At 38.6% G+C, this 26,440-nt stretch overlaps 1 protein-coding gene and 1 long non-coding RNA gene across 5 annotated transcripts in view; one reads left to right on the forward strand and one right to left on the reverse strand.

Moving 5' to 3' along the window:
* PCSK5 (proprotein convertase subtilisin/kexin type 5) overlaps positions 1-26,440 on the forward strand; it is a 400,588-nt gene that overhangs the window by 241,148 nt on the left and 133,000 nt on the right. For all 4 annotated transcript variants that reach the window (XM_033123077.1, XM_033123075.1, XM_033123076.1 and 1 more), the window contains exons 13-17: positions 8,382-8,518; positions 16,317-16,460; positions 20,889-20,991; positions 22,736-22,929; positions 26,062-26,146. In XM_033123077.1, coding sequence (XP_032978968.1) covers positions 8,382-8,518; positions 16,317-16,460; positions 20,889-20,991; positions 22,736-22,929; positions 26,062-26,146 — 663 coding nt within the window. The remainder of the gene's footprint in view (positions 1-8,381; positions 8,519-16,316; positions 16,461-20,888; positions 20,992-22,735; positions 22,930-26,061; positions 26,147-26,440) is intronic.
* On the reverse strand, positions 173-22,767 carry LOC117031986 (uncharacterized). The gene is made up of 3 exons (XR_004424664.1): positions 22,638-22,767; positions 21,099-21,185; positions 173-963 (listed from the first exon to the last, which is right to left on the reverse strand). It is a non-coding gene; the product is annotated as an uncharacterized LOC117031986 (long non-coding RNA).

A 26,440-nucleotide genomic window follows, 5' to 3' on the forward strand; every position in this document is an offset into this window, starting at 1 on the left:
ATGCCCAGTGACCACGGCAGCAGGGATCTTTGTCAGACCAGAGGAGTTGAGAGTCCAGGAGCCAGTGCAAGTCTGCAGAACCGAAAGTGGGACTGAGCGATTGCCAGTTGCTTTTCAAAATCCCCAAACTTCATCTGCTATAGGATTATGAGAAAAAAGAAAGAGCAACAAATAGCACTTCTAGGTGATGCCGCCCAGGAGTACAGATTCTAAAATCCTCAAATGCATTTTACTTCTGTGCTTGGAAGACTTGCTGTATTCTTTAAAACCTAACGTCTTCCATTCGGGCATGGGGAGACGTGGGCTTAGTATTTATGAAGCTCAGCTTAGCCAGAAAAAGTGTGTGCTGGTGCACAGAACAGACAGATGCTTTGGCATCAGATCGCTGAGCTTGCCCTTCTCCCTCCACAGACAGGGGTCTCAGCTGTTGGCAGCCAGGTAGTTGTCATTACCTGCCTGATGCTTCTTTCCAGCCAGCAAGGCCTGAAGATGCACAATTACATGATTCCTTGGAGATCACAGCAGCTTATTACCAAAGCCAGGGAAGATCTTTTTTTCTCTGCTTTTTTTTTCTTTTCTTTTCTTTACCACTACTCATCTGTGTTGAACTTGAAAAATTATGTAGGTGAAACACTGTGAAGTGCAAAGGTTTGCTTCACACATCTGTGGCTCTTATGTCTCAAGCCCCCTCCATTCTAGAAAAACAACCCTTTCGCAGTTGCTGTTTGCTTGGAAAACTCAGCCTCCTCAGACTTTCCAGGCTCTTCCTGCATATTTTGGAATTTTTTGTTGGCTTCCCCCAAAATGACTTCAGAGAGGAAACTTGTGAGCAGAGGCGCTGTGGATTCCGTCACAGGCATTTGGTGGATTACAAGGTCACTGGCTTCAGTTGCACATGCATTCTTCAACAGCGGACATCTGCTTTACTCTTTGCAAAGCGCTGAACCCAAGAGTACTTCATATCTGTGTCAGAGAAAAGAAACAGGCATTTCAGACGCTCGGTGACTGACGGTCATAAGGTTTACCTCAATTTCCCTGATCAAGACCCCTTGGGAATAAGATTTGCACCCAGAGTGCAAGTCTTCAGGGTCTGGAGCATTTCTTAAAGTGCTGCTCTTTGTATATCTTCCATCTCACTGCTGAAAGTAAGTAACCACCAAAAAGAGCTCGACAGATTGGAGTAAAGGAAAGGGGCTGGAGGACGAGAGATGTGAAGGATATTATGAATTCATTTGTCTACAGTTCCCCAAAAACACTGTTCTGAGCAGCCGATTCCTTAAATGTAAAACAGCTGCACCGGGTCCCAGAACCACATCTGGCCACCTTCCAGGGCCTGGCTCTCCTGTCCTTTTGTGCTTGACACTAGTAGCATCCCTCCTACCGAGGCAGCTAAGGAAAGACCGTTTCTTTTGGCATTTTCTCCTTCTGGCATATTCTGAAGCTTTAATTTTATGAGAGGAAATCTCTACTCAAAACCTCTCAGTCTCTGACCTAGTGGTACGGCGTCCTTGTGTCCTGTCACGTTGGCCTTGTTTCAAAGCACATTCCCACGATTGGGAGCGGAGGACAAGGAGCATAGAAAAAGGTGGGGAGGGAGCTAAGGGAAGACCTCCTTCGCTCCTGGGGTCCTTCCTGTTCATCTGCAAGGCAATAACGCTTTACCTCAAGGAAAAGGTGAGTGGGGTCAGGTTTCAAAAGTAATTTCTCTCTCCAAATTTATTAATGAGAGCAATAAATAGTTCTCCTGTTGGATACTTACTGATCTTTCCTTCAAAGAAATCAAGATTTCTGAGGACCACATAAAGAAAAGAATACTATGCAGTTAAAAGATAGGAATTCTGAAAAGTTGAAAATATAAAGTTTCCCTAGTGGGGGTCCCTTGAGATGAAGAGGTAGAGCTGTGGTGCCAAAGGGTCATCCCCATTTGATCTCTCCTGTTCCTTCATGAGGTGTGATTTTTTTTCCCACGGTGGACTGTGTGTTGACTGCTGTGAGAAGGAAGGATGCTGAGAGCCAGCTCAGACCCCGAATCTGAGGCTCACTCGGTGTCATCTCCCCATTCTGGTGCAAAAATCAAACACATTGACAATAAGGGAAAACCAGGGAGAGGAAGACCTGAGATGACAGTGACGGCCCCTCCCTTATTACCTGTGACTGTTCTCCTTTTCAATATTGACAAAATAGGTGTCATAGTCTTGGAACCTGAAAATGTTAGTCGTAAGATTAAATTCCCAAAGGAAATAAAGGGGCGATGGTCAGCTTTCAAGAAGACCTTACTTTCCTAGACATTCCTGTGAGGAATTTCTTCAGTATTGTGTTTCCCCTCACCACAGAAGTTCCTTGGGAGTCGATTTTCCACAAAGTCCTTGAACAATTTAGGTTTGTGTGGGCCGTCTGGAGCCCCTCAGTGCCCCCCTGTCCCGGCTGACAGGGCACTTGCTAGAACTCCTGTGGAGAACAGCTGTTGGAGGAGGAGCCGTTTACCCAAACATCTGCAGGTGCTGAGCCCTGGAAGGCACTCAGCAGCATTCAGAACTAGTCCAACTTGAGCTCCGTGCCCCATTAGCCCAGCAGGCAAGCACCCTTGGCAAGCCAGGTTGATAATTTAGTGGGTGGGAGCCCTGAATAAACAGAGCAGTCCCAGAATGGACAAACGGTTAGTTCCTTCTCTTCCCTTTGTTTTCCCCTGCCCTGCCACCCTTTTGGTCCTCCTCTTGGCCTGTACACCCACCCTGCCTAACAAAAAGCCAGACTGAATAATCAGCACAAATGAGAGCAGTCCAACATCGTGGGGGGAGCTAGGTAGGCTTCAGTCCCTTAAAATGTTTTTAGACAAGAGCCACATTTGATATAAGCCTTTGTTCTATGGCATATTCAAATTCTGCCTGTGTAAAATTTTACACACAAAAGCTTGTTCTATCAGGTTCTTCCTTCAGCTGCATTTGTTGTAGAATTATGAAAAGCTGTCATCATCTTTTTTCTACCCTAAGTCTCCCCCTCCCCCAACTCATTGAGTTTTAGATTTAGTTTAGCTTGTTGGCTCTCTGTTCCAAATTTTGGCCTCTGACTGAAAGCTGAAACTTTGCCTCCCTTTCTAAATTTGATTACAGCTGAATATCTCTGCTTCTAATTATATCTTAAGTAGAGAGGAGGTTCACTTTCTAGACTGCAAAACCTATAGCGTTCTATAATTAACTATGTTTAAATGCGGTGTTTATATTTGAATCATTTTTGTCACTGCCCTACCCAAATGTTCAATGACAAAACTGACATTTGTAAAGTGTCATGCAATACGGATGCATTTGTGACTTGCAGTATAAATTACACTTTTGCAGTGAAAGTTTTACATTCCAGTAAGGCCTCCCCATGAGACCCTTCTTCCTTCATTCAAAATGAGGTACCGGGCCTTGGAGTTAGATGGAGTTGGGTTTATCCTGATTTCACCAATTTTTGCTTTTGACTTTGGAACAGTGATTCTCTCATCCAGAAAACAGACCTAATAGTATCTGCGTCACAAGATTGTTACAAGTATTAAATAAGATAACATAAGGCTATGTCCTCCGCCCAGCCCCTGGCATAGTAAGCATTTAATAAGAGCTAACCTTTATTTACGCTGTGCTTTTCAAAACACCTGGTGAATGACTCAATCCAACACAGATGGCTGGGCCCCTTTCCCAGAGATTCTACTTCTGTAGGTCTGGGGTGAGGTCCATGAATTTGCATTTCTAATAAGCTCCCAGGTGATGCTGACGGCTGCCTGTCCACAGAGCACTCTTTAAGCAGCATCAATTTTAAAGATCATCCAGCTTTTTCGTACACATTCTTGTTATTTTTGTGTCATCAAAAGACTTGTGAGCAGTATGTGCTGGATGCTGTGCAAGTTACAAAGGAGTTTAAAATATAAAGCAGATACTTAGATAAAAGCCATCGACTATACAATGGAATAAATCTTCAAGAATATTAAGTACTTACATCATATACCCACAAAAAGTAATGCATTTTGGGATTGTTGAGTTAGTTATTAATAGTATGCATGTTGAAAGTAAAAAAAAAAAAAAAAAAACACCTCATCTTTTTAGGTATTCCAAACCTCTAGAACCTTTCTCTAAACCTTTCTTAAAGAAGTGATTTAGATTATGAAAGAGAATGACTTAATAGTGTTTTTAAATACCCTATTTCAGCAACAAAGTATTTAAAACTTAAAAAAGCCAACATCTAAAAAAAATGAAACACTGAAGTACAATTGAGCCTAATGAGTGCTTGAAGCATTCTATAAGCTCTAAGTTAAATTGTGATGAAGCACTTATAAAAACCAAATTTAAAGAGAGAAAACTTCCAAAAATATTGGTCTAACGTCTAATTCTGTAGTGAACATAAATATTGTTGGCTTAGTAGTGGATGATTCTGAAATTAAGACCCATTTACAATTTCAGAAATAATTATATAACACATAGTTGTCAGTATGTATAAAATGTCTTGTTAAATAACTGCCATAACAGCATAGAAGAATGTTATAGCCTTGATAGACTGGCTATGCTCTTTAAGTGAGAAAGAGCGGCGGGTGGGAAAGCTTATGGTAATTATATGAGTTATTTCCTGAGTTAATTCCTCAAAAGGATGTACTACACTTAATGGCAGTCTTTTCTACCACGTATCATCCAAAGTAATTTATTTGAAACCGCTCACAGGGATAGGGCTGTGGGGCACCGTTTTAATAACTGGATGCATAATTTGTGCCACCACATGCATATATCATTTCATCAAGCTCAGATTATGAAGTCAGCTCGGACAGAACAGGGTTTCACTGCAACAGGAGACGTGGATACAGGCATGGAGTTAATCTGCTTCAGCTTTCAGCACACTGGCCCTGCTTGATAGACATTTTATCCATACTAATAATGTTGGCATGTATCTGGTTTCTGCACTGTTGGCACAGCACTGATGTTCAAATTGAGCATTGGACTTTTAAGTTGATGTACAGAGACCACACAATTAGAATCTTCTTAGCAGGTGTCCAGTGGTTTGACACGTGATTGTCTTGAGAAAGTATGCCCCTTGCAACACAAATCTAGTCTACTAGCGACATTGCTCTTTGTTATATGCAGATAACACAGTGTTTTTAAATGTTACAGTGCTAAAAATAGGGAATAGTTTAAGTATTGAATCAGAGTTAAAGGACAGGGTGAGATTAGAAAACTGAATGCCCCGCTAGTTGAAACAGCAGTAATCAGTGTCTATTTCTTTCCCCATCAACTCTTTTAGCAAAATGTAATGATTGTGTTTGGCCACATTTTAATTCCTCTCCTCAACTTTTATGTCCGTATGAAAGTAATGATCATTCCAGCTCTGCATAAAGTGAAGAGACCACGGGGTAACTGGTTAGCCAGATAGACAGAGCCTGTTTATATGTGGGCTTTGAAACACTTAATTGAATGCTGATTTATGAATATTTATTCTTGGCACCGAGTTTATATTTAATTTTTGTTCCCAATATGATTTAAACGTGATTGGTAGCAATGGAATGATTTTCAAAGGTAGACAGGAAAGGGTGGAAGGAAAGAAACGTAGGGTCTGCTAATCCAGCAGTGAAATAATTGACCCATGAGTAATTATAAATTGGCTGGGGTTGTGGAAACAAGACTGCCCCTCATGTGATGGCAGCCTCAAGTCTCCTTTGTAGTTTCTGGACATAAGGCAAGGAGCCAAATGTTCTGTCTAAACTGTTTGGGAATTGCTTTTAAGTTCAGCACTCTTAGAAAGGTATTATGTGACAAGTTATTGCTTCAGTGCCCTCAAATGGCACAATGGCCTCAATGAATGAGAGCCTAAATTAGAGCTGTGGGCTAAGAAGTGGTTCTAGACTGGTTTTCCGCCTCCATCCATTTCTAGGTCAACATATTCCTCTTAGTATCATGTCTCTGGCAGGAAGCGCAGTTTGGAAAAGCTCCTGTTCCCCCACCTCTGTGCCTCCGCCTCATCCCACATACACACATTCTACATATATGAAGGATTGTATATGTAAGTCAATTATATAATGAGCCATCGATGTCTTCCTGGCCAAGTCCAGTGTTAAGCCATAACCTTGTGAAATGAGCCCTCTCGTGATAGCACATGGATTGAGGAGCTCCATAAAATGTGCCTAATCTATTGAAGATCAATTACAGTGTGGAAATGTGCATTTAAGGAGCCACTGTTTCTATCCCTGTTATCATGGGGGAAAACTGCCAGGTCCAATGAGGTCCTCATTGAAATGCCACAGAGGCAAACTTTATAAATAATATACAGATATTCTTTAAAGGAGGAAAATGGTTTCCTGTCCATGTAAGGTTTGAAAATCACTGCCTGTCATTAACCCCATGTGGAAATTAACAAAACATATTTGAATAGTCTAAAGATTTGAGATATTCTCCAGTAAGGAGAACTGTTCAGCATAAACTGAGGCTTTTCCAAATTTTTTGACCATGGGACACTTTGAGACTATTGCTAAATAATTTTTATTTTTCTTTCAAAAGCTCAGGAACATGTAGCAGGTGATTTTCCTGTTTACAGCTTGTCTCTACGGAATACTACTGAGTGTTGGCCATTGACCTAACACAGCCCACAGCTGTGCCACCCAACCTTTCAGCTTTAGAATCCAGCTGGCATTTTAGAGAGAGCCTCAAACACATTGATAAGATACTTTTCTTGAAAAAAATCAGAATTCTTATAATATATTAAGTTATAACAAGATTACAGTGGTTACTTTTCTGTTTTTAAAAGGGCACATTTTCTCCCAGTGGGAAGATCTACATAGAAAGTCAAAGTATTACCACCAGTTTGTTTGGTGAACATGAAATTAAAGCAGAAAGAGCTGACTGCATGTTTGGAATAGCCATCAACATCCAGTTGCCGTGTCCTTTGCATTTGTTTCCACTGAGGGACAAATATGTCCCAGTAACTGGACATGGTTATTCCTAAGACAATGCCAGAGATATATTTCCCTTTCTGTTTCCCTCTATGGCTCTCAAATTCTATTTCTTGTTTCATTATATTTTCAAGAAAAGGTCATAGATGCACATAATTTTTAAAAGAAAAGTTCTTTTAAAAAATATGCCTCTTGTCCCATCTTTTACTTTCCACCTTCTAGATCCAAGCTCTACAGAAATCTTTTGGCTATTTCTTTGGGTAGTCAAATCTACATTATATCTTGATATAAATGATACACCTATTTCTTTTTTTTTTAACACCTATTTCTTAATGTGCTAGTTTTATATACTATCTAATAACATCTTATTCTTGATGAGGATTCTGTTTATTTCCCTCATATTTGTATCCCTCAGGATTGCATCACAGGAAACTGAAATTGTTCTAGCTATTTCAAGTAGAGAGAGATTTCATGTAGGGAATTAAAAAGGTAGAAAATTATGGGAAGGGCTGGAAGAGCAGAATCTAGATTGCAGTTCCAAGCATGACTCCTCAAATTAGATAAGATTAGTGGGTAGAGTCTTTTTACTGAGGTATAATTTATATACAATTCACTTTCTCATGTGACTAATTGAGTGAGTTTTATCATACCTACATGGTTGTGTAACCATACACCATCACTTTCAAGATATACAACAGTTCCATCACTCCCAAAACTTCCACCATGGCCCGCCCACTTCCCTCCAGTGCCTGATAACCACTGATCTGTTTCTGTTGCCTTTTCTAGAATGTCATAGAAATTAAATCATATAGTATGTAGTCTTTTGTATCTGACTTATTTCATTCAGCTTAGTGCTTTTGAAATTTATTTATGGTGTTGTGTTTATTAGTAGTTCATTAATTTTTATTACTGGGTAGTATTTCATTGTATGATTATACTGTAATTTGTTATCCATTCACCCACTGAAGGACATTTGAGTCGTTAACAGTTTTTGACCTTTATGAATAAAGCTGCTGTGAACATTCCCGTAGAGTTCTTTGAGTGGACATATGTCTTCACTTCTCTTGGATACATTTCTCGGAGGGGGATTGTGTGGTTAGAACTGACAGACTGTTTTCTAGAGCAGCAGTACCGTTTTGTATTCCCATCAACAGTGTAAGGAGTTCTGTGGCATCACATCTTCAACACTTGGTACAATCAGTCTTGTGGGTAAAGTCTCAACCTAGTTTCCCTGATTCCAAAATGGTTATGCCTTCTGTATTTGCTATTGCATGGCCAGCCCCATGCCCAGTTCCTTATGGGGGAATAATAAATGATGTATGTTTGGATCTACTAATCAGTGATGTAGACGACTACAACCGCCATTGTTGAGCTGAACAGACTGATGGATACAAAGAGATCTTTAATCATGGCCTTGACTTGACCCTAACTGGGTTTTAAATAATAGATAAAATAATTTTTAATGGTTCTCTCTCAGGCTTTTTGATCATTCCATGGAAGGATTTAAAAACTGGGAGTTCATGACCATTCATTGCTGGGGAGAACGAGCTGCTGGTGACTGGATCCTTGAAGTCTATGACACTCCCTCTCAGCTGAGGAACTTCAAGACTCCAGGTGAGAACTTCCTTTCTATAATTTGGGTTGCTGTGTAAAAAACATGATGGAGTCTATTTTGGCCAAGGAGTGTTTCACATTCATATGTCAACATCATTCTTTTCCATGTGATCCTGTGTGTTGAGTTGTCTGCATATACTCCAGTTCTCAAGATTATGATTTCAGAGATAATAATTTAAGGATAAGAAATAAATGTTTAGATATAAGTGCAAGATAAAACATGACAGCTATTGATTGGTTTTCAGAATATAGGATCCACATCTCTCACCAGCTTCCCTTAATTTCTTTGTCCATAAACAAGCCAGCCATGTCCACCTGCAACGGATTAAACAGCCTGATCACAAGAGGAAACAGATTTCCTCAGTTGTCTGTTTTATGAGTTTACTACTCCACATTTAAATTTCAGAGCAGGCCAGATACTAAGCTGGCCTATGCCAGCTAAACTGGTTAACACTAAAGAAAATGAGTGATGGTATTCTGCCCCACGTGAACCCAAGAGCTAAGGAAAAAGGAAACCTTGATAGGCAAAACATATGAATTATGATGTTAACAGAGGTCTTTTAAGGTGGTCTCAGGCTCTTGTTGCTGCTTATGTCCTATTTCCCTCTTCGTGGAAGCTTGTTTGTAACCTAATAAAAGGGAAAGTACAAATGCAGCATGGGGTGGGAGATTGAACAATTTTTTGCAGTAGCCTATGTTGCCTATGATGGAGCCTTATTGGGTACTTGGCTCAGTAACAAATGATCTGTTTGATAACTAACCCAGCTTCCCCGCCCAGCAGCTGTGGACACATCTTCAATTGCCTGAAAAATTCATGCTTCTCAATGCTCTGTCCAGTCCATTTGCAGAAGAATCAGACCTGAGAATGATTTTAGGACTGACATCCAATTCTAGCCCTCTCCTGATGGCAGAATAAATTAACCCAGACATTCTTTAATTAACTATAAAGGTGTATGCCATTCGGTACGGTGGGCTGCGTAGGGAGGAGGCACACAGCACAATACAGAGGTGAACACAGGTGTCCACCAGTTACTCATTCTGAGAGATCCATTTTTGACCACGTAATTTGGCCATCTCTTTTTCTTAATTCTGTGATGTGGTTCATCTGTGTTACCACAGCGGTCCCATAACCAGAGAGGTTAAAACCATCATGGTGGCAAGGTCACGATGAAAAAGATAAAGTTTTGTTAAAGAGTATCTGGGTCCAGCTGACCTCCAGCATCAGCCTGAATATAATGGTTGCCAAGGTTTTATCCAGAAATCAAAGACGTTTTCACTTGTTTATCGTATACTTAGTTCCCAGGACCTTCCTTTCTCCTTCCCTCCTCTTTTAACCCTATGCCCGTGGAGACACATGGAGTCGGTACTCAGGGGCAATGGCAGTGTGGTGACAGGGCTGTGCTGCACTGACCAAAGGGTGGCTCCCTGTTGAGCCATCAGCAGGTGTCACTACAGGGCTCTTATGTGTCCAGAGATCCCAGAGAAATAAACGCTGTCAAAATATGGCAATTGTGTACCAAGTTTCGGGGCAGGAGATACAGCATAGAGTACAGACATCAGGGGTGCTTTCTCTGTTGAGAATTTAGGACAGTGATAAAACTAAAAGTGATTCTGCTCTTTGTTATCACCATACACCAGCAATTCTAAAGAATGTCAGTGATAAAATGTTCTTTCCAAGCGAGCAAACTGCCCTAGGGGAACACTACTGGTTGATCTGGCATTTGTGTGCAAGAGTTAGGGGCTATGAATATAAATCTCTCTGCCCTCAAGGAATTCAGAGTCTATCCAGTTTACTAGGATTCCCTGTGTTGAAAGCTCTCTGCAGTAGCCAAGATAATCTAGATAGTCTATAGTCATAGCATTGACTTCTCCTTTATAAATGTTCATGGTTAACCCCAGTCCCCTCCAATCATTTTAGAGATGTTTTTTTTTAATAGAAACATATGATCTTCGAGTATCTTTCCTTCAACCAACCTTTTGGTTCAGGATTAGTTACAACTTTGGAAAGGGACTTTGGCGCGTGTGTATGTACTTAAATACATATTAACAAAACCATCAGGAGTATTTTTGTTTGTTTTGTTGCACATTAAGCTTATTGTGGGTTTTATACTTTGGGCAGAATGCGTTTATATGTTAGCAAGTACCTAGAATGGATTTTTCTCATTCTGTATTTACACAGCTATTTCTTAACAGAATGTTGCAGTATCAACTGCAAAATCTACAGAATTTAGCAAGTGATAAAAGTGGTGGTAGGGGGAATGATGGCTCAAATATGGCTGTATTTAATGTGATTTGTGGCAGAGATTCTAAGGAAATAAAATTACATAATAAGTGAAAAGTAAAAGAGATGGATTACCCAGCAAGGATATCCTCACTGGGCTAATGATGTACTTCAGAAATGACAGTAAGGGAAATAATTGATTATGAGGCAGCATTCTTCAAAGCACTTATGAGGGTAAATTTTTAGATCCAAAAAAATTGTAAGTTGAATGAATGAGGTCTTAGTGTGACTGATGGATTGAATTTCCTGTGACGTCCTTGTGTTACATGCTCCACTTGTACACTTGAGAGACACTGTAAGGAAAGAGGGTTCTCTTCTGCATTGCAACCTAAAGACAATCAGCTAGGTCATCAGTTTCAGGTGGTCATTCATTTCTTGCCACTACTTAAATTCTCAGACCAAACAACACCCTGATTATGAAAAGAATATTCCCTAACAAGTGAATCCAAAGAAAAGCTGACAGAGGACAAACCACATGTTAACCAACATACTGGCCCAAAGCAAATGTCAGAAAACAATGCGGCACAGAATATGTTCGGTTTTAACTATCAGGTTCCTAAACTTCCGGAAATGAACAGAAAGGCAGTGTTATTATATAATGGTTTAAGATCACAGGATTTGGATCCAGAATGTTTTTTATTAATTGAGATATAATTGATATATAACATAATTAGTTTCAGGTGAACCACAAAATGGTTCGAGATTTGTGTATATTGTGAAGTGTTCACCACAGATAAGTCTAGTTAACATCCATCACCTCATAGTAACAATTTTTTGTGTGTGTGATAGAACTTTGAACATTTACTTTTAGCAACTTTCAAATATGCAATACAGTATTATTAACTTAGTCATCATGCTATACATTACATCCCCAGGTCTTACTATTTTATAACTGGAAGTTTGTACCTTTTGACCCTTTTCACCCATTTTGCCAAACCCCTGTTCCCCATCTCTGGCAACCCACAACCTGTTCTCTGTATCTGTGAAGCTTGGTTCTTCTGTGTGCGTCGTTTTTGGTTTTGTTTTCTTTAAGATTCCACATGTGAGTGAGATCATATGGTATTTGTCTTTCTCTGACTTCTTTCACTTAGCATAATGCACTCAAAGTCCATCATGCTGTCACAAATGGCAAGATTTCCTTCTTTTTTATGGCTAATATTCCTCTGTGTGTGTGTGTGTGTGTGTGTGTGTGTATGTGTGTAATATGTACCACATTTTCTTTATCCATTCATCAATTGATGGGAACAGGTTGCTTCCATTTCTTGGCTATCATAGATAAAGCTGCAGTAAACATGAGGGTCTAGGTATTTTTTTGAGTTAGTATTTTTGTTTCTTCAGATAAATACCCAGAAGAGGCATTGCTGGACCATATGGTAGTTCTATTTTAATTTTTTGAGGAACCTCCATACCATTTTCCATAGTGGCTGTACCACTTTACATTCCCACCAACAGCACAAGGTTTAACTTTTCTTCACATCTTCACCAACACTTATTGTTTCTTAACATTTTTGATAATAACCATTCTAACAGGTGTGAGATGATATCACATTTTGGGTTTGATTTGCATTTCTCTGTTGACTACTGAGGACTGATATTAGCAACAGAATTGTTGCTTATCTCTCTGCTGCCTTCTCTTTTGGGTTAAGTGATATTGTCAGGTTAAAAAGGTCTTTGGGACAAGAGTCATGTTGAGAATTATCAGACCACTTTTGTGAAAATCCTGTGACTAGCATTTTTCTGCCCAGGGTTAATTGAGCTCTTAACAGATCCCCCCAGGGAGAGAGTATATCAATCAGTCAGTCTATTGGAAAAACCAGGGCAAAGTTTTCTCTCCCAACTAGCAAAAAGACTGCCGCTCAGCATGACGGGATGGACAGTCATTTATATACCCATATATATTTATATTTATGTCTACCAATCTAGCTTCCTCTGTAGCAAGGCTGAGCAGCTTATTAACTGTGAGTCCCAACATAGAAACCAAGCCACACCTCCCTGGGCCACTCTGTGAGAACTATTGTGAGTGAAGGAAACAGAGTCTGGGAAACTGAATTTGTTGACTAGTTCTAACAGTTTTTTGGTGGTGTATTTAAGGATATATATATCATGTCATCTGCAAATAGTGACAGTTTTACTTCTTTTCGATTTGTATGCCTTTTATTTCTTTTTCTTGACTAATTATTCTGGCTAGGACTTCCAATTCTGTGTTGACGAAAGGTGGCAAGAGCAGGCATCCTTGTTTCGTTCATGATCTTAAAGGCAAAGCTTTTAGCTTTTTACCATTGAGTTAGCTATCATATATGTCCTTCACTATGTTGAGGTATGTTCCCTCTATATCCTCTTTATTGAGAGTTTTTATCACACGTCGATGTTGAATTTTGTCAAACGCTTTTTCTACATCTATTGAGGTAATAAGATTTTAATCTTTCATTTTGTTAATGTGGTGGATAACATTGATTGATTTTCAAATGTTAAACCATCCTTGCATCCTGGGAATAAATCCCACTTAATCATGGTGTATGATCTTTTAAATCTGTTGATGAATTTGGTTTGCTAATAATTTCATTGAGGATTTTTACATCTGTGTTTATCAGGAATATTGTCATCCTTGTCTGATTTTGGTATCAAGTTAATGCTGGCCTCATATGAGTTATGAAGTGTATCCTCCTTTTCTATTTTTTGTTTCTTTGTTTTTGGAAGAGTTTGAGAAGGATTGGTATAATTTTTCTTTAAATATTTGATAGAATTCACTAGGGAAGCTGTCTGGTCCTAGACTTTTGTTTGTTGGGAGGTTTTTGATTACTGATTCAATCTTTTTACCTTTAATTGGTCAGTTCAGACTTTCTATTTTTTCATGGTTCAGTCTTGGTAGGTTGTATGTTTCTAGAAATTTATCCATTTATTTTATGTTGTCTAATTTGTTGGTGTATAATTGTTCATAATAGTCTTTTATGATCCTTTTTTTATTTCTGTGGTATCTGTTATAACATCTCCTCTTTCACTTCTGATTTTATTTATTTGATTTCTCTCTTATTTCTCCTTAGTGAATCTTAACTAAAGGCTTGTCAATTTTCTTTGCAGTCCTATGGGACCAGCAAGTATAAGCCCTGCTGGTCACTAGAGACAGGCAACCGAGAGGTGTCTCCTGGGTGGCAGCCTCAAAAATTGCAGTGCCAGATAAAAGTACAAACTCCTTTCTTGAAGATAGATACCAGTGAGGCAGAGGGAGAGTGCAAAGATGGCACCTGCTGGGCTCCATCTTTGGAGAGTATTTCAGTAGACCTCTAGATGTATGTTAAATTAGATGCCCGCCCCCAGGCAGGTGATTTAAAATAAGCAAATAAGCCTGTTTTACAAAAAGTCCAGGTGCTTTTCAGTCAGCTATCTTTGTACTGGGCCCTGAGATGGGTGAGTCCACTGGAGCCCTTTAAGAACTGTTTCTCAGTTTGCTATAGCTTTGCAGGACTTGTTTACATAAGCTGCATTGGTTTTCAAAGCTGGATTTTTTGGGGGGGTAAGGGGAGGAAGCTCCTCTCTCAGGTGCTGGTCTTAAAAATTGGGTTGCCCAATGTGGAGTTCAAACCTTTTGCTCCTCAGGGAGAAGCTTGGGGTTTCGAGTTCCTTCCCATTTCTTGGTCACCAAACCAGCAGTGGGATTTATGGTGAGATTGTGTCTCAGCCTCTCCTACCCGCTTGGATATGGGTTTATTCTTGTTTGCCCAATGTATAGGAGCCACTCAGCTGATTTTGGGGTTTCTTTCAGAGGAAATTGTTCCATATGTAGCCACCAATTTGCTGTGTCCATGGGAGGAGGTGGGTTCAGGATCTTCCTATATTGCCATCTTAAACTGGAATCCCCAGATGGGTTTTCACATCAGTCTGTCCTCTGACTGCCTTTGGGAAAGTTATCAACCTCCATGCCTCAGTTTCTTCATCATTGTTTATATCAACTATATTGGGAATACAAGTACCTATCTTGTTATGAACATTTAACGGGATAAAACTTACTTAGCGTATATGGTGTTTCCCCGAAAATAAGACCTAGCCAGACCATCAGCTCTAATGCGTCTTTTGGAGCAAAAATTAATATAAAACCCGGTATTACATTATATTATATTACATTGTATTATATTATATTATATTATATTATATTATATTAAGACCTGGTCTTATATTAAAATATAAGACATCCTTGTATTAAAATAAGACCGGGTCTTATATTAATTTTTCTCCAAAAGACGCACTAGAGCTGATGGTCCGTCTAGGTCTAATTTGGGGGGAAACACAGTAGTAAGCACTTAGAAATGGTAAGCATCAATTTGATGGTGATGATAGATGCTAATAGATGAATTAGGTAACACCTGAAGTTCACCATTCTCTGGCTGTAGTAGAGCCCTAGCCCTGGACCATGCCTGGATTCTTTGTTTTAAGCCAAGGAGGGGACGGGTCCTAAGGAGTATCCTTTCTGCCAGCATATTTCCATGTTTTTAATGGTTTTCTCTTACTAATTTCTGTTTATGGTCAATTCTTTTTTATGTGAATCTGATTAAACTTAATGGCCTGGGGGCAGTTTTTCATTTGTTTTGTTGTGTGTGTGTGTGTGTGTGTATGTGGTTTTTTGTGTTTTGTTTTTGTTTTTTTTGCATTAAAGACTTCAGTTGTATAAATCTAAGAAATAAATGAATATGGACTAAAACTAAAGCACAGTGTTCCTTGTGAGCATACCATCCAGATGAGGGTAAACACTTGTCGTTTGTCTCATTGGTCAAGGCACCCTTGACCAGAAAATGCTCTATTGCAGCGCTGGTCAGTAGAACACTCTGCAGTGTTGAAGGGTTCTACATCTGTGCTGTCCATTACAGTATTCACCAAAGACACTTGGCTACTGAGCAATTGACATGTAGTTAGAGGGACTTAATTTTCCAATTTTAGTTCATTTAAATTTCAATAGCCACAGGTGTCTAGTGGCTGTGATTGGACAGTACAGGCCTACAGGATAATATAAATAGGGATAATATTACTCTATGGGATAATATAAACAGGATAACATCGAATGACTGAGTCAGGAATCCGGTGGAACAAAACAGTTGTTGTTATCTTTTTACTGATAAACAAGTCAGGTATCACCAAACATTTGTGTCAAATTCAAATAAGACTTTTCTACCTAGAGAAACAAAAGCTCTGTAAAATTCTAGGATTCTCTTCAATAACCATAATTTGAAATTCAGCCCAGCAAGCTGAGCTGTGTTTGTTTCTTGGTCTTCCTATGAATACTGATTAAATTAAGGCCTGTCCTGTAGTTGGTGCTCGGTAAATATGTGCTGTGTGAATAAATAGTTAATAACTCTGCAAACAATGGCAAATATACCTTTCTAGCCCTGTACCTGATGCAATGATTCATATGAATCTGCTTCCCACAATTCTTCTACTGATGCTTTTTCTTAGGTAAGAAGGAATTAAAGAAATTATGAAGCTAAAGAGTAAATGTTTGATCATGATTTGGTTTTATTGTTTCCCAAGGTAAATTGAAAGAATGGTCTTTGGTACTCTACGGCACCTCTGTGCAGCCATACTCACCAACCAACGAGTTTCCTAAAGTGGAGCGTGTCCGTTATAGCCGAGTGGAGGACCCTACCGATGACTATGGCACAGAGGATTATGCAGGTGAGCTGACTTCCTACAGGGACATAGGCTAAGGAAAGAAAGCTCATGCATCCCACCATGCAGAGACAAACTTCCACCCATATTCTAATATATTTCCGTCATCTTCTTTTCTATCCCCTCAAATATTTGTATGTATATATTCATATACACAAATATCCATGTGTTTTTCCTTCAAAGCTAAAACCACACTGTATATAGAGTTTTCTTATTCTTTTCTCCATTAAAGATCTTAAGAGCATATTTCCCTGTGCTCTTAATTGTCCATCCTGTGATCACATTGTAATATATTTAATCCATGACTCAAGATACGTAGTTTGCTTAGAGTTTTACACTAGTTTAAACAAGGTTTGGATGAACATCATTATTAATCAGTCTTTGTCTATACCTGTAATTATTTCTGAGAATTATTGCATCAAATGGAATAATCAGTTTTAGGACTTGGATAAATTTTAAAACATTGCTTTCCAGACAAAGATATACCAGTCTGCACTGTGACAGCTATGTGTTTATTGAACTCATTCCTGCCGGTATTGAGTAGAAGGAAAAGTCTAAAAAAAGAAAAGAACACTTTCAAATTTTTATAGTTTTGATTGCTAGTAAATCTAAACATTTTTTTTTCTGTACAGTTGGTCGACAGATAACGTTGTTTCATTCAACGTTGTTTTGTTATAACATTGATGAGTTAGGAATTTCACTCTTGTTTATATCGACTAGCCTATGGTAAAATTGATTTCCTTATATGTTCTTTTGCCACAGTTCCAAGAATTTATCAACGACTTTAAGTGAGGACTTACTGTAGTTCTCTGATTTAAATAAAAGTGTCTTTTACCCATTCTGTTCAAACTGGCAGCAATTTTCTGTTCAAACTGGCAGCAATTTTCTTATCTATTTATAAGAATTCTTTGTATGTTCTTGTCTCTCACATTATCTCATATTTGCTGAAAACATTTTTTAATTATCACTTGCTTCTGAAATGTAGTTTTTGTTTTGTGTTGTTTTGACAGACGAAGAAAATTGGAGAGTAAGGTTTATATTTTCAGATAATAACATTTGTGATTTTTTAAAATCGTTGTTTTAGCCCTAAAATCAGCTAAATAGTCACATGAATTTCTTATAATCTCTGATTTTTACATTCAGCCATTAATTCATCTGGAACTTATTTTGGTTTATGTTATATAGGTGTGAAGTGAAGTTCTGTCTTTGTTTTCCAAATAGACTAATATCATTGGCTGAGTTACCTTCTTTTAATAGTTTAGGATATTTCCTTTATAAAAATATATCTAAGTTCTTATGGTACCACCTTTTCCGATTTATCAAACTAATAATTCTTAAGCCAATAGCACCCACACTTTTTTAATATCATGATATATTTTAAAATATGATGAATATATATCTGCTTCTTTTCATAGCAAGTCTTAAGTTCCCCATTAAAAATCCCATTGGAATGTAATTTGAATTTACATTCACTCTAATGGATGAACTGTTTTTGAAATATATAATCTTTCCATTCAAAACAATAGACCATGTTTTTATTTTACTGAAATATTTTAATTTTATGTAGTGGTATTCTCATTAGTGTTATTCCTATTTTCGGTCTCATTGCTATTGTAATGGAAAATATTCCATATTTTCTACCTAGTTAATATGCTGGAAATTAGGAAATCTGTTGGCTGTTGCATATTTATCTTATAACTATCTGACCATTTGGCTTAACTCTCTTACCAATTCATACGTTCTAAGTTCATTTTTTGAGACAATTTAGGTACTGTAGCCATATCATCTGCAAATTGTTTTTCTCCTCCCCAATATATTTCTGATTCCTGTTTTGTTGCATTGGCTACCGTTTCCAGAAGCATTCAATCCTTCTAAAATATGACACTTAATGAGCAAAGCTTCTCCTAATGCAGAACTGTTTGTAAATAGCAGTTTACTGTACCTTTAAAGGAGAAATATTTTTTCCTGTAGCTCTCTGAGATTCTTTTTATAGATACTAAAGATAAAAGTACTTTGTTTATAACCATAACAGAATAACTTAAATATGTATGTAGTACCTTTTATTCTAAACAGGTAGTATTACAGAACCAATAATAAGCTAAGATAATTCAGACCAATTGAGCTAACCAGAGCTAGACTCTGTTAGCTTTCCTTATTTTGCTTTGAGCTTGTAACATTAGTATTCATGTTATAACTATCAGACCATTTTGCCTTCTCTGTTAAGAGAAAATAGATCTAAAAACATAAATGGAATATAAGAGTAACCTATTACTATGTGCCTTATGGTATGTTTCCAATTAAAATTTTGATAATGTTAAAATTCTGAACAGTTACACATCTTTGTGGGTTTTTTCTCATTACATCTTCAAAATGTCCATATTGGCACTTGTGAGAGAACAAAAACAATTGTTTCGTTATTATACTGCAACCTAAAATACTAAATTGCATCTGGGACAGTTTAAGATTATGAAAGAAACAGTATGTGAAGTTGCCATGCAGACCCCTTGGCACATATCAAAAATAAATGTTTTGGGAGGGCTTTTTAATTGTAGAAATCATCTGGTGAAAATTTAGGGCCACCCATGACTTCTTTTCTTCTGAGCTATGATTTTCACCTTTATTAAGAAGTCGGGCTGCCTAGAGCAGGGGTGTCCAAACTTTTTTCAACGTTTTTCACCAAGGGCCATATGCGGTAAAACACACAAACAGCCGGGCCACTCACTCGAGGTGAAGTACGTATTGCCTCACCTGGTTTATTTAAGTAAACTAAATATATTTTTGGAATTTGCTGCGGGCCAATAAAAAATGGATTGTGGGCCGCAGTTTGGACACCCCTAGCCTAGAGGCACAGATGGCATTATCATAACCAGATCCCTGTACTGTATCATTGAATTCCAGGGACTAGGGTACTCAGAGCCAGCTGAACTTCAACCCTTACACAGCAGGCACACACTTTTCGAGTATCATAGCAGAAGACAGCTGAAATGTCCCAAGTTGTACTAACTATGGAATTTAGTTTAGATATCAATTTTAAGGCTTTTGGGAAAATAGAGGTAAACAGTGCCATCAAATGACTCTTGTTGCAATTAATCAGAAACATATTTCAAGTTTGCAGAATTTCAAAATGACTCATTTCCATTCAGATCAAAAGGTCATCTCCAGTACATGATTTACTCTAAGCAGGAGACATGGACTAAGAATCAGGACATATGTTGATTCCAACTCTTCTAGCTGTATGATACTGGGCAATCAATGTAACTCTTGGAAAATCTGTTTTCTCATCATTAAAGTGAGGGTGTTTGACTACTATATTTTTCTCTGAGTCTCTCTTCCCCAGTTCTACCATTTTATGTTCCTGTGATTCAGTAACTGTAGAACATAGTCACATAATAACTAAAGGAGACCAAAGTTCCACAGTAAGTCCTTTTGATTAAAGTAAGTATGGCTTAAAACATTTCTGGCACCATTGACTTACTGTTTGTACATTACATGCAATATGTTTATTGCTAGTTAAAATCACGTGAATTTTCAGTGGGAAAGAGCTTGAAGATTGAGAGGCTAAATGTCCCAAAATATGGAGAACAAGGAAAAAGGGAGTTAGTTCAATAAAGCAAAATGTCTATAACTATCACATGTCATTAGAAAGCTTTTCGTCAATCACCAAATAGCTCCATCTTTTTGGCATTTTTTTCAGACTATGCATTCTCTCTAGTTCTGTATCAAAGAATATGTAACAAGAGAGATTAGGAGCCTTCATGCCAAGTCTGGAATTCTTTAAGCTTGCTCGCATTTCTAAAATTTATGTATAGTTTTCTTTTGTTGAGTTGCCCATTGGCGTATGGGTAGGATGCAATTTTAAATCTATTATCTGTGCCTGAAGTACCTGTTTTGTAATCCAAGACTACAAACTGCGAAGCTTGTGCCAGATGCCATAATGATGTTTCTTGCTAGCTACGGTATCGCAGAGGTATTCAGTGGCGTTAATGACCTTGGAGGAGACAGGCAAGCTGGTCCAAGATTGAATAATAATCTTTTTCTTCCTTTTTTGTCAACAGCTTAACTTCTCATTTTTCTATAAATCTGACATTTTTATCAATATGCATTTTTAATTGCAGTTGGTGTTTTCCCAGTTGCTACAGTGGCATTGTTCATTTGAATTCTGAAATTTTTGTTATCTCCCACAAGGCAGCCATATGTGCTTTAAAGACCAGGCCATGACTAGGATGTACATTCTTGATACTTAGGTAACTGGTTTCCCCAAAAAATGTGTAGCGTTTATCTCTGGGCTTACCGCCACATTGAGCATTATATTATCCTTCTATCTTAAAGAAACTTTCACTGGATAGAAAAAAAAAATTTATACCCAAGTCAAGGTAAAGCCAAAGTACTTCAAATCATTGTTTTCTAAGTGTTGTTCTCATTTCTTTTGGAAAGGTCCCTGTGACCCTGAGTGCAGTGAGGTCGGCTGTGACGGGCCAGGACCGGACCACTGCAATGACTGTCTGCACTACTACTACAAGCTGAAAAACAACACCAGGTAAGAGACAGGCCGAGTCAGATCCTCCACACCACGCCCCACGTATTTCCAGGAGTTCCCGCAGGGTCACCGTGGTCCAGACATCCCCGTGTTCCGGACCTACTCACAGGCAAGATGCTGCTGCACAAGCCCACTGCCTCTTTGTCTAAGTCACATGGTGAAACCAATACTGAATCACAAAACACAAAATGTACCTGTAAAGAAAAAAAAAATGATTCATTTAAAATATAGTGTTGAAGGAGAGCTCTACGGATACCCTAGACCACCAGAAAGACGAACAAGTGGGTTCCAGAGCAAATTAAGCCTCAATCATTGTTAGGGACAAAAATGACAAAACTGACGCTATCCTACTTTGGGCATGTCATGAGAAGGCAGGCTTCTTGGGAAAAGATACTAATGCTGGAAGAACAGAAGGCAGCAGGAAAAGAGGAAGAGCAGATAGGAGATGGATTGACTCCAGAAAAGAAACCATAGGCATGAGTCTACAGAAGCTGAGCAGAGCTGTTGAGGACAGGACATTGTAGACATCACGCATTTACCAGGTCACTAGGACTCAGAGCTAACTCAACAGCAAGGAATACACACATGCTATAATACTGCAAATGTCTTTCTCACATTTGGAAGGATGGGGGGGGAGACATATCTATACACATGCCTGGTCTTCCCCTCCATGCTTTTCCATGCTGTTGATGTTTGATGCTACAGCTGCACTTTCCCTTTGTGAAAATGTCAGTGCATGGGCCAAATGGATGCTCTCCCATATTCCCCCATGTGCAAGCCCTTAATGTGGCAAAGGTGCTAGTCGCTGTTCATCCTCACTGTTGCGTTTTGGGCACTAAAGACCTCCTTGGACCGTGTGCCTCTGAGCCCCTGGCTTCTGCCGCAAACTCTGCAAGTATGTGTCTAAAGGTAAGGGCCATGGAACAGTGACTGTCCCCTCAGAGGCTATGCTCTCCAGCCATGACTTTCACTGCCTGCCACCTTCTCCCTCTTCCTTCAGGCAAAAACTCACTATAGGGGTCTGACTTGTGGTGATTCCACACTCCATTCATCCAGACAGACACAGACATGTCCTGATTCCTGTTTACATCCATGCTGGAGTTTAAATTCCTTAAAGGAAAGGCCCTTGGCTATCCCTGCACCTCTGTTATCTCTCTGAGACTTGTTAGCAAAAAGCCTGCCATTTAATTGGTACTCAGTAAATATTTGTTGAGTGAATAAATAAAGCCTGTCCTTCAATTAAACAAGGAAGTTATTTCTAAAAAAGTTTATCATAAGCAACATAAATTTAAATATATTTATATTAATTTGGATAACAAAAAAAAACCACCACTGTCAACCCCACACATACACACTCCATATGATACACACACAAAAATAGAAGTAACCCCTTATTGGTGACCTTTTTGAATAAAATCATGGTTCCCACATATTTTCCCTTCAACTCAATGCCATAACTTTCCTCTTGAGACTCAATTGCTAACCATCATCCCCTTTAAAGAGCTAGACCCAAACTGGAAGGTGGTTTGGACCAAGAAACACCTTGGTGGATTTGGTGTTGTGTAACTAGATTGCTACTTCAGCACCCAACACAGGAAAATGCTTTAACCAACAGAATTTGGCCCTTTGGATGTGCTGTTACTTACCATCATGGTTTAAAAAGGATGTTGAGACCAAGGACAGCTATTTGGAGGACTCAGTCATTGGTGACGTTGCCCTTCTTTCTTATCATCCCACAATGCAGAATCTGTGTCTCCAGCTGCCCCCCTGGCCACTACCACGCCGACAAGAAGCGATGCAGAAAGTGTGCTCCCAACTGCGAGGCCTGCTTTGGCAGCCATGGTGACCAGTGCCTGTCCTGTAAACATGGATACTTCCTGAATGAAGAAACCAACAGCTGTGTTACTCACTGCCCTGACGGATCATATCAGGACACCAGTGAGTTGATTTCAAATATTTGTGTTTTAGAGAACAAATGTAAGGTTTTCATTTGCATGACCTTGGGAGGAATATTCCTCCTCAATGAAATCGAGGCCTTGCTTAATATCAGCCAGGATCTAGCCAATTTTTTAAAGAGAACAATTTAGAATTGTTTTGTAAAAGAAGAATTTATGTAAAAATGCCTGTAACTAACTGAGCGTCCTCAAGCCCACTACCCAGAGGTAGTGATTTGCTAAGAGTACCCATAAGACTCAACATATTATTAGGTTGGTGCAAAAGTAATTGTGGTTTTTGCAATTTTTCTAACCTTTTAAACCACAATTACTTTTGCACCAACCTAATAGTTGTGCTCATATATGCACAATTATGATTAATTACAGCAAAAGAATACAAAGTAAAATCAGCAAAGGGAAAAGGCTCATGGGACAAACTCCATCGGAAGCCGGGCCTAAGCTTCCAAGAGTTTTTTCCCAGTGGAGTCACACAGGATACATTTGGTTTCCTCAGCAACAATGTGTGACAACATGTGTGAAATGTAGTCCACCAGGGAACCTCCTTAGGGTCTCGGTGCCCATAGTTGTTATTGGGTCAGGAAGGCATCTTCTGACGGGCACTTAACAAAATTCCAGACTCTAGAAGGAAAGTTCGTGTTCAGCATGAACCATATTGTTTGTACAAACCGTTTAGGCATCTCTTATCAGTAAGAATGGAGTAAACCCTCCTGCAATCTATGTTCCCAACCTAAATTACCAACCTTACAAGCAGGCTTTCAGAAGATAGCAACCAGGCCTGCTCTTTCCTGCACACTAACCAAAAGCACCAGGCCTATATGATAGCAAAGTATACTTTTCAAAAAGTTTTCAAGACATGACTTTCATGTAAATGTAGAATGAACACTTATACTTTTTTAACCCATTAATGAGAGAAACTACAAGATAACAAATAGGTTCAGAGATTATCGAGTGTTGTAGTCCACGAGGAAAGGCAAAATGAAATCCGTTTGCTGAGTTAGAGACTAAACTGAATACTTTCCTACATGCCACTACAACTAGAATTTTTAGTTTATTTTTTCAAATGGATAGATATCATTTGCAACTTTACCAAACAAAAATCTATAAATTAACATGTACTTCACAGAGTTTGGGTCCTAATTATCTATCATTAGTAAACAGACAAAGGTACATTCTCTGGAGAATTAAATAATCCTTGGGCGTGCCTACCTGTTAGTACTCTGGGATAACCCTGAAAAGGGCTGCAGTTACTTTTGCTTTATTTCTGAATTCTCGATAGTTTGTCTCAAGAAGGGTATCCCACCATGGTATATGGTGACACTAAAATTTCATGTTTCTGTACAACCTAAGAAAGAAGAAAACCCAAGAGTAAAGGAACAAAAGTTGTTGTTTTTTTTTATTTTTTTAAATGAGGCAACAATGCTAAAGTGAATACACCTGCTTTTAAAGAAGTCAAATTCTCTCTTGATTCAAAGGCAGGCATTCCTTTACGTGGCAGATGGGCTCTCTCAGTGTACCCTGGAGCAATGGGTGGGGATTCCCCTGTAGTTCTTATTTTCCCCAAAATTTGGAATATGAGTTACAACTTGATGAAGAAAGGAGAAAGTGGGGGAGGGGAGGGTTAATAAGAGATCCACAGAAATAAGCGGTATTCCTTGAAAATAAAAAAAGTAAAAATTCTATCAAGAAGGATGAGCCTTGGAAAAGAAATTTGGTTCTAAGGAAGGCGGCTCAAACAATTACTTTGCTGATAAGAGTGGTCTATGCATCTCTCTTCTTCTGTGTAGTTGTCTTTTGTTATTGCCTAAAGTTTCCTCATCAGTGGGTTCATTTACATACAACATAGTGATCATGTATGAGCATGACTAGTAATAATTATTGACAGCACATTTACAGTGCTTTCAAATTCATACAGTTCTCTTGAATAATTTCATTAAGTCCTCAAGACAGGCTGAGAGGTAGACATTATTGTAACGTGAATTTAATAAATGGACGAACAAAGACCTTGAACCTTCCAACAGGAAATGCAGAAAACAGAATGCAAATCTAGGTCCTCAGACTACAGATCCTATGCCACGTCCAGTATTCTCGGTGACACAGTGAGGGGAGACCATGTGATAACTACCGAAAGGTTGTAAAAGACTTATATTTTATGCCGAGGGGCTTAAACTTGAGAAAGGAGATGGACCTCCAGGAGGACCTTATAGGGATCTATAAAAGCATTGTTTCTCTGTGGAACTCTGAAGAATACCAACATTTCAAGAGCAGATAGAGGAAGAGAAGCCTAGGAACAAAGCTTCATTCAAGTCTACACATAAATGTGGTTATAATCTATTTGCATCTCAGAAAAGGTATCACGTCTCCAGAAAAGTTTCACCTAAGGTAAAAAGTCTTACTTAATATGATAAATCACCGTTTTTCACACTATAGAGCAATCATGCATTTGCCATTTTTTTCTTAATGGGGATCTGTGTTTGGTATTAAACAAAGCCAGCATTCACAGTGTATTTCTTCAATCGAATACATTTCTATTCTCCAGAATACAGGTATTATCTGAAATGTAATATTGATATCAATTCCACAGTAGCTGTAAAGTACAAGACACTATTCTAGACAATGAAAGAAATAATTCTTACCTTGCCATCTTAAATGTAGGTTCCCTTTTCTAGTATAGTTCATCAGAGTAGTCCTGAAAGCTGTGAGCCCGGGGATCTAGCATGCCATTCCACGGCCACAAGCGTTGCTTCTCACCCTTTTATAGTAGCATTGCTCCAGCTTCATTGGGATTTTTGTTGTTGGAAGTTAGGAAACCCTGCTTGAGAAAAAGAATGGGAAGAAGAGGGAAAACGCTAATAAAGTATTCAACTAAGAATTAAGTGGGCTGTAGTTCTCTTGTCTGCAAAATGGTGGCTGTCTCTAAGGTATTTGTAAGTGCTACAATTCCTACCTATATTTGGTTTGCTGAGAAGTGATAGCAAATGTTGACTGTGGGGCTTTTCCAGCAATTTTCTGCTCAAGGCCATGTGTAGTATAGCAAACATTGGAATATCTCCACATGCTTTTATGGAATCCAATTGACCAACTGATTTATAACCTTGTTACTTTTTTTTTTTAACAGAGAAAAATCTTTGCCGGAAATGTAGTGAAAACTGCAAGACTTGTACTGAATCCCACAACTGTACAGAATGTAGGGATGGGTTAAGGTAAGACAGTCAAGTAACACTGTCCAAGGAGCTTCTCAATATAAATAACCCTCTTACCTGGTTTGACTTTTATTCAAACATTTGATTGCTACTTAACATTACCTCTACCATTATATGTGAAAAATTGAATGCCATCTTGACTAAGGAAGGTTTATAAATCAAATAAAATTCTCTTTAGAAAAGATGGCTCAGATACAAATAAATAAAAATGGCCATCTGAAAAGCTTTCTTCATTCCTTTTAACTGGCAGTGTGCCAGGCAAGGATTACTGTCAGTAAAATTACTGTAGGTAAT

Source organism: Rhinolophus ferrumequinum, chromosome 12 (assembly GCF_004115265.2).
Source record: "Rhinolophus ferrumequinum isolate MPI-CBG mRhiFer1 chromosome 12, mRhiFer1_v1.p, whole genome shotgun sequence".
In the NCBI taxonomy this organism is placed as follows: domain Eukaryota; kingdom Metazoa; phylum Chordata; class Mammalia; order Chiroptera; family Rhinolophidae; genus Rhinolophus; species Rhinolophus ferrumequinum.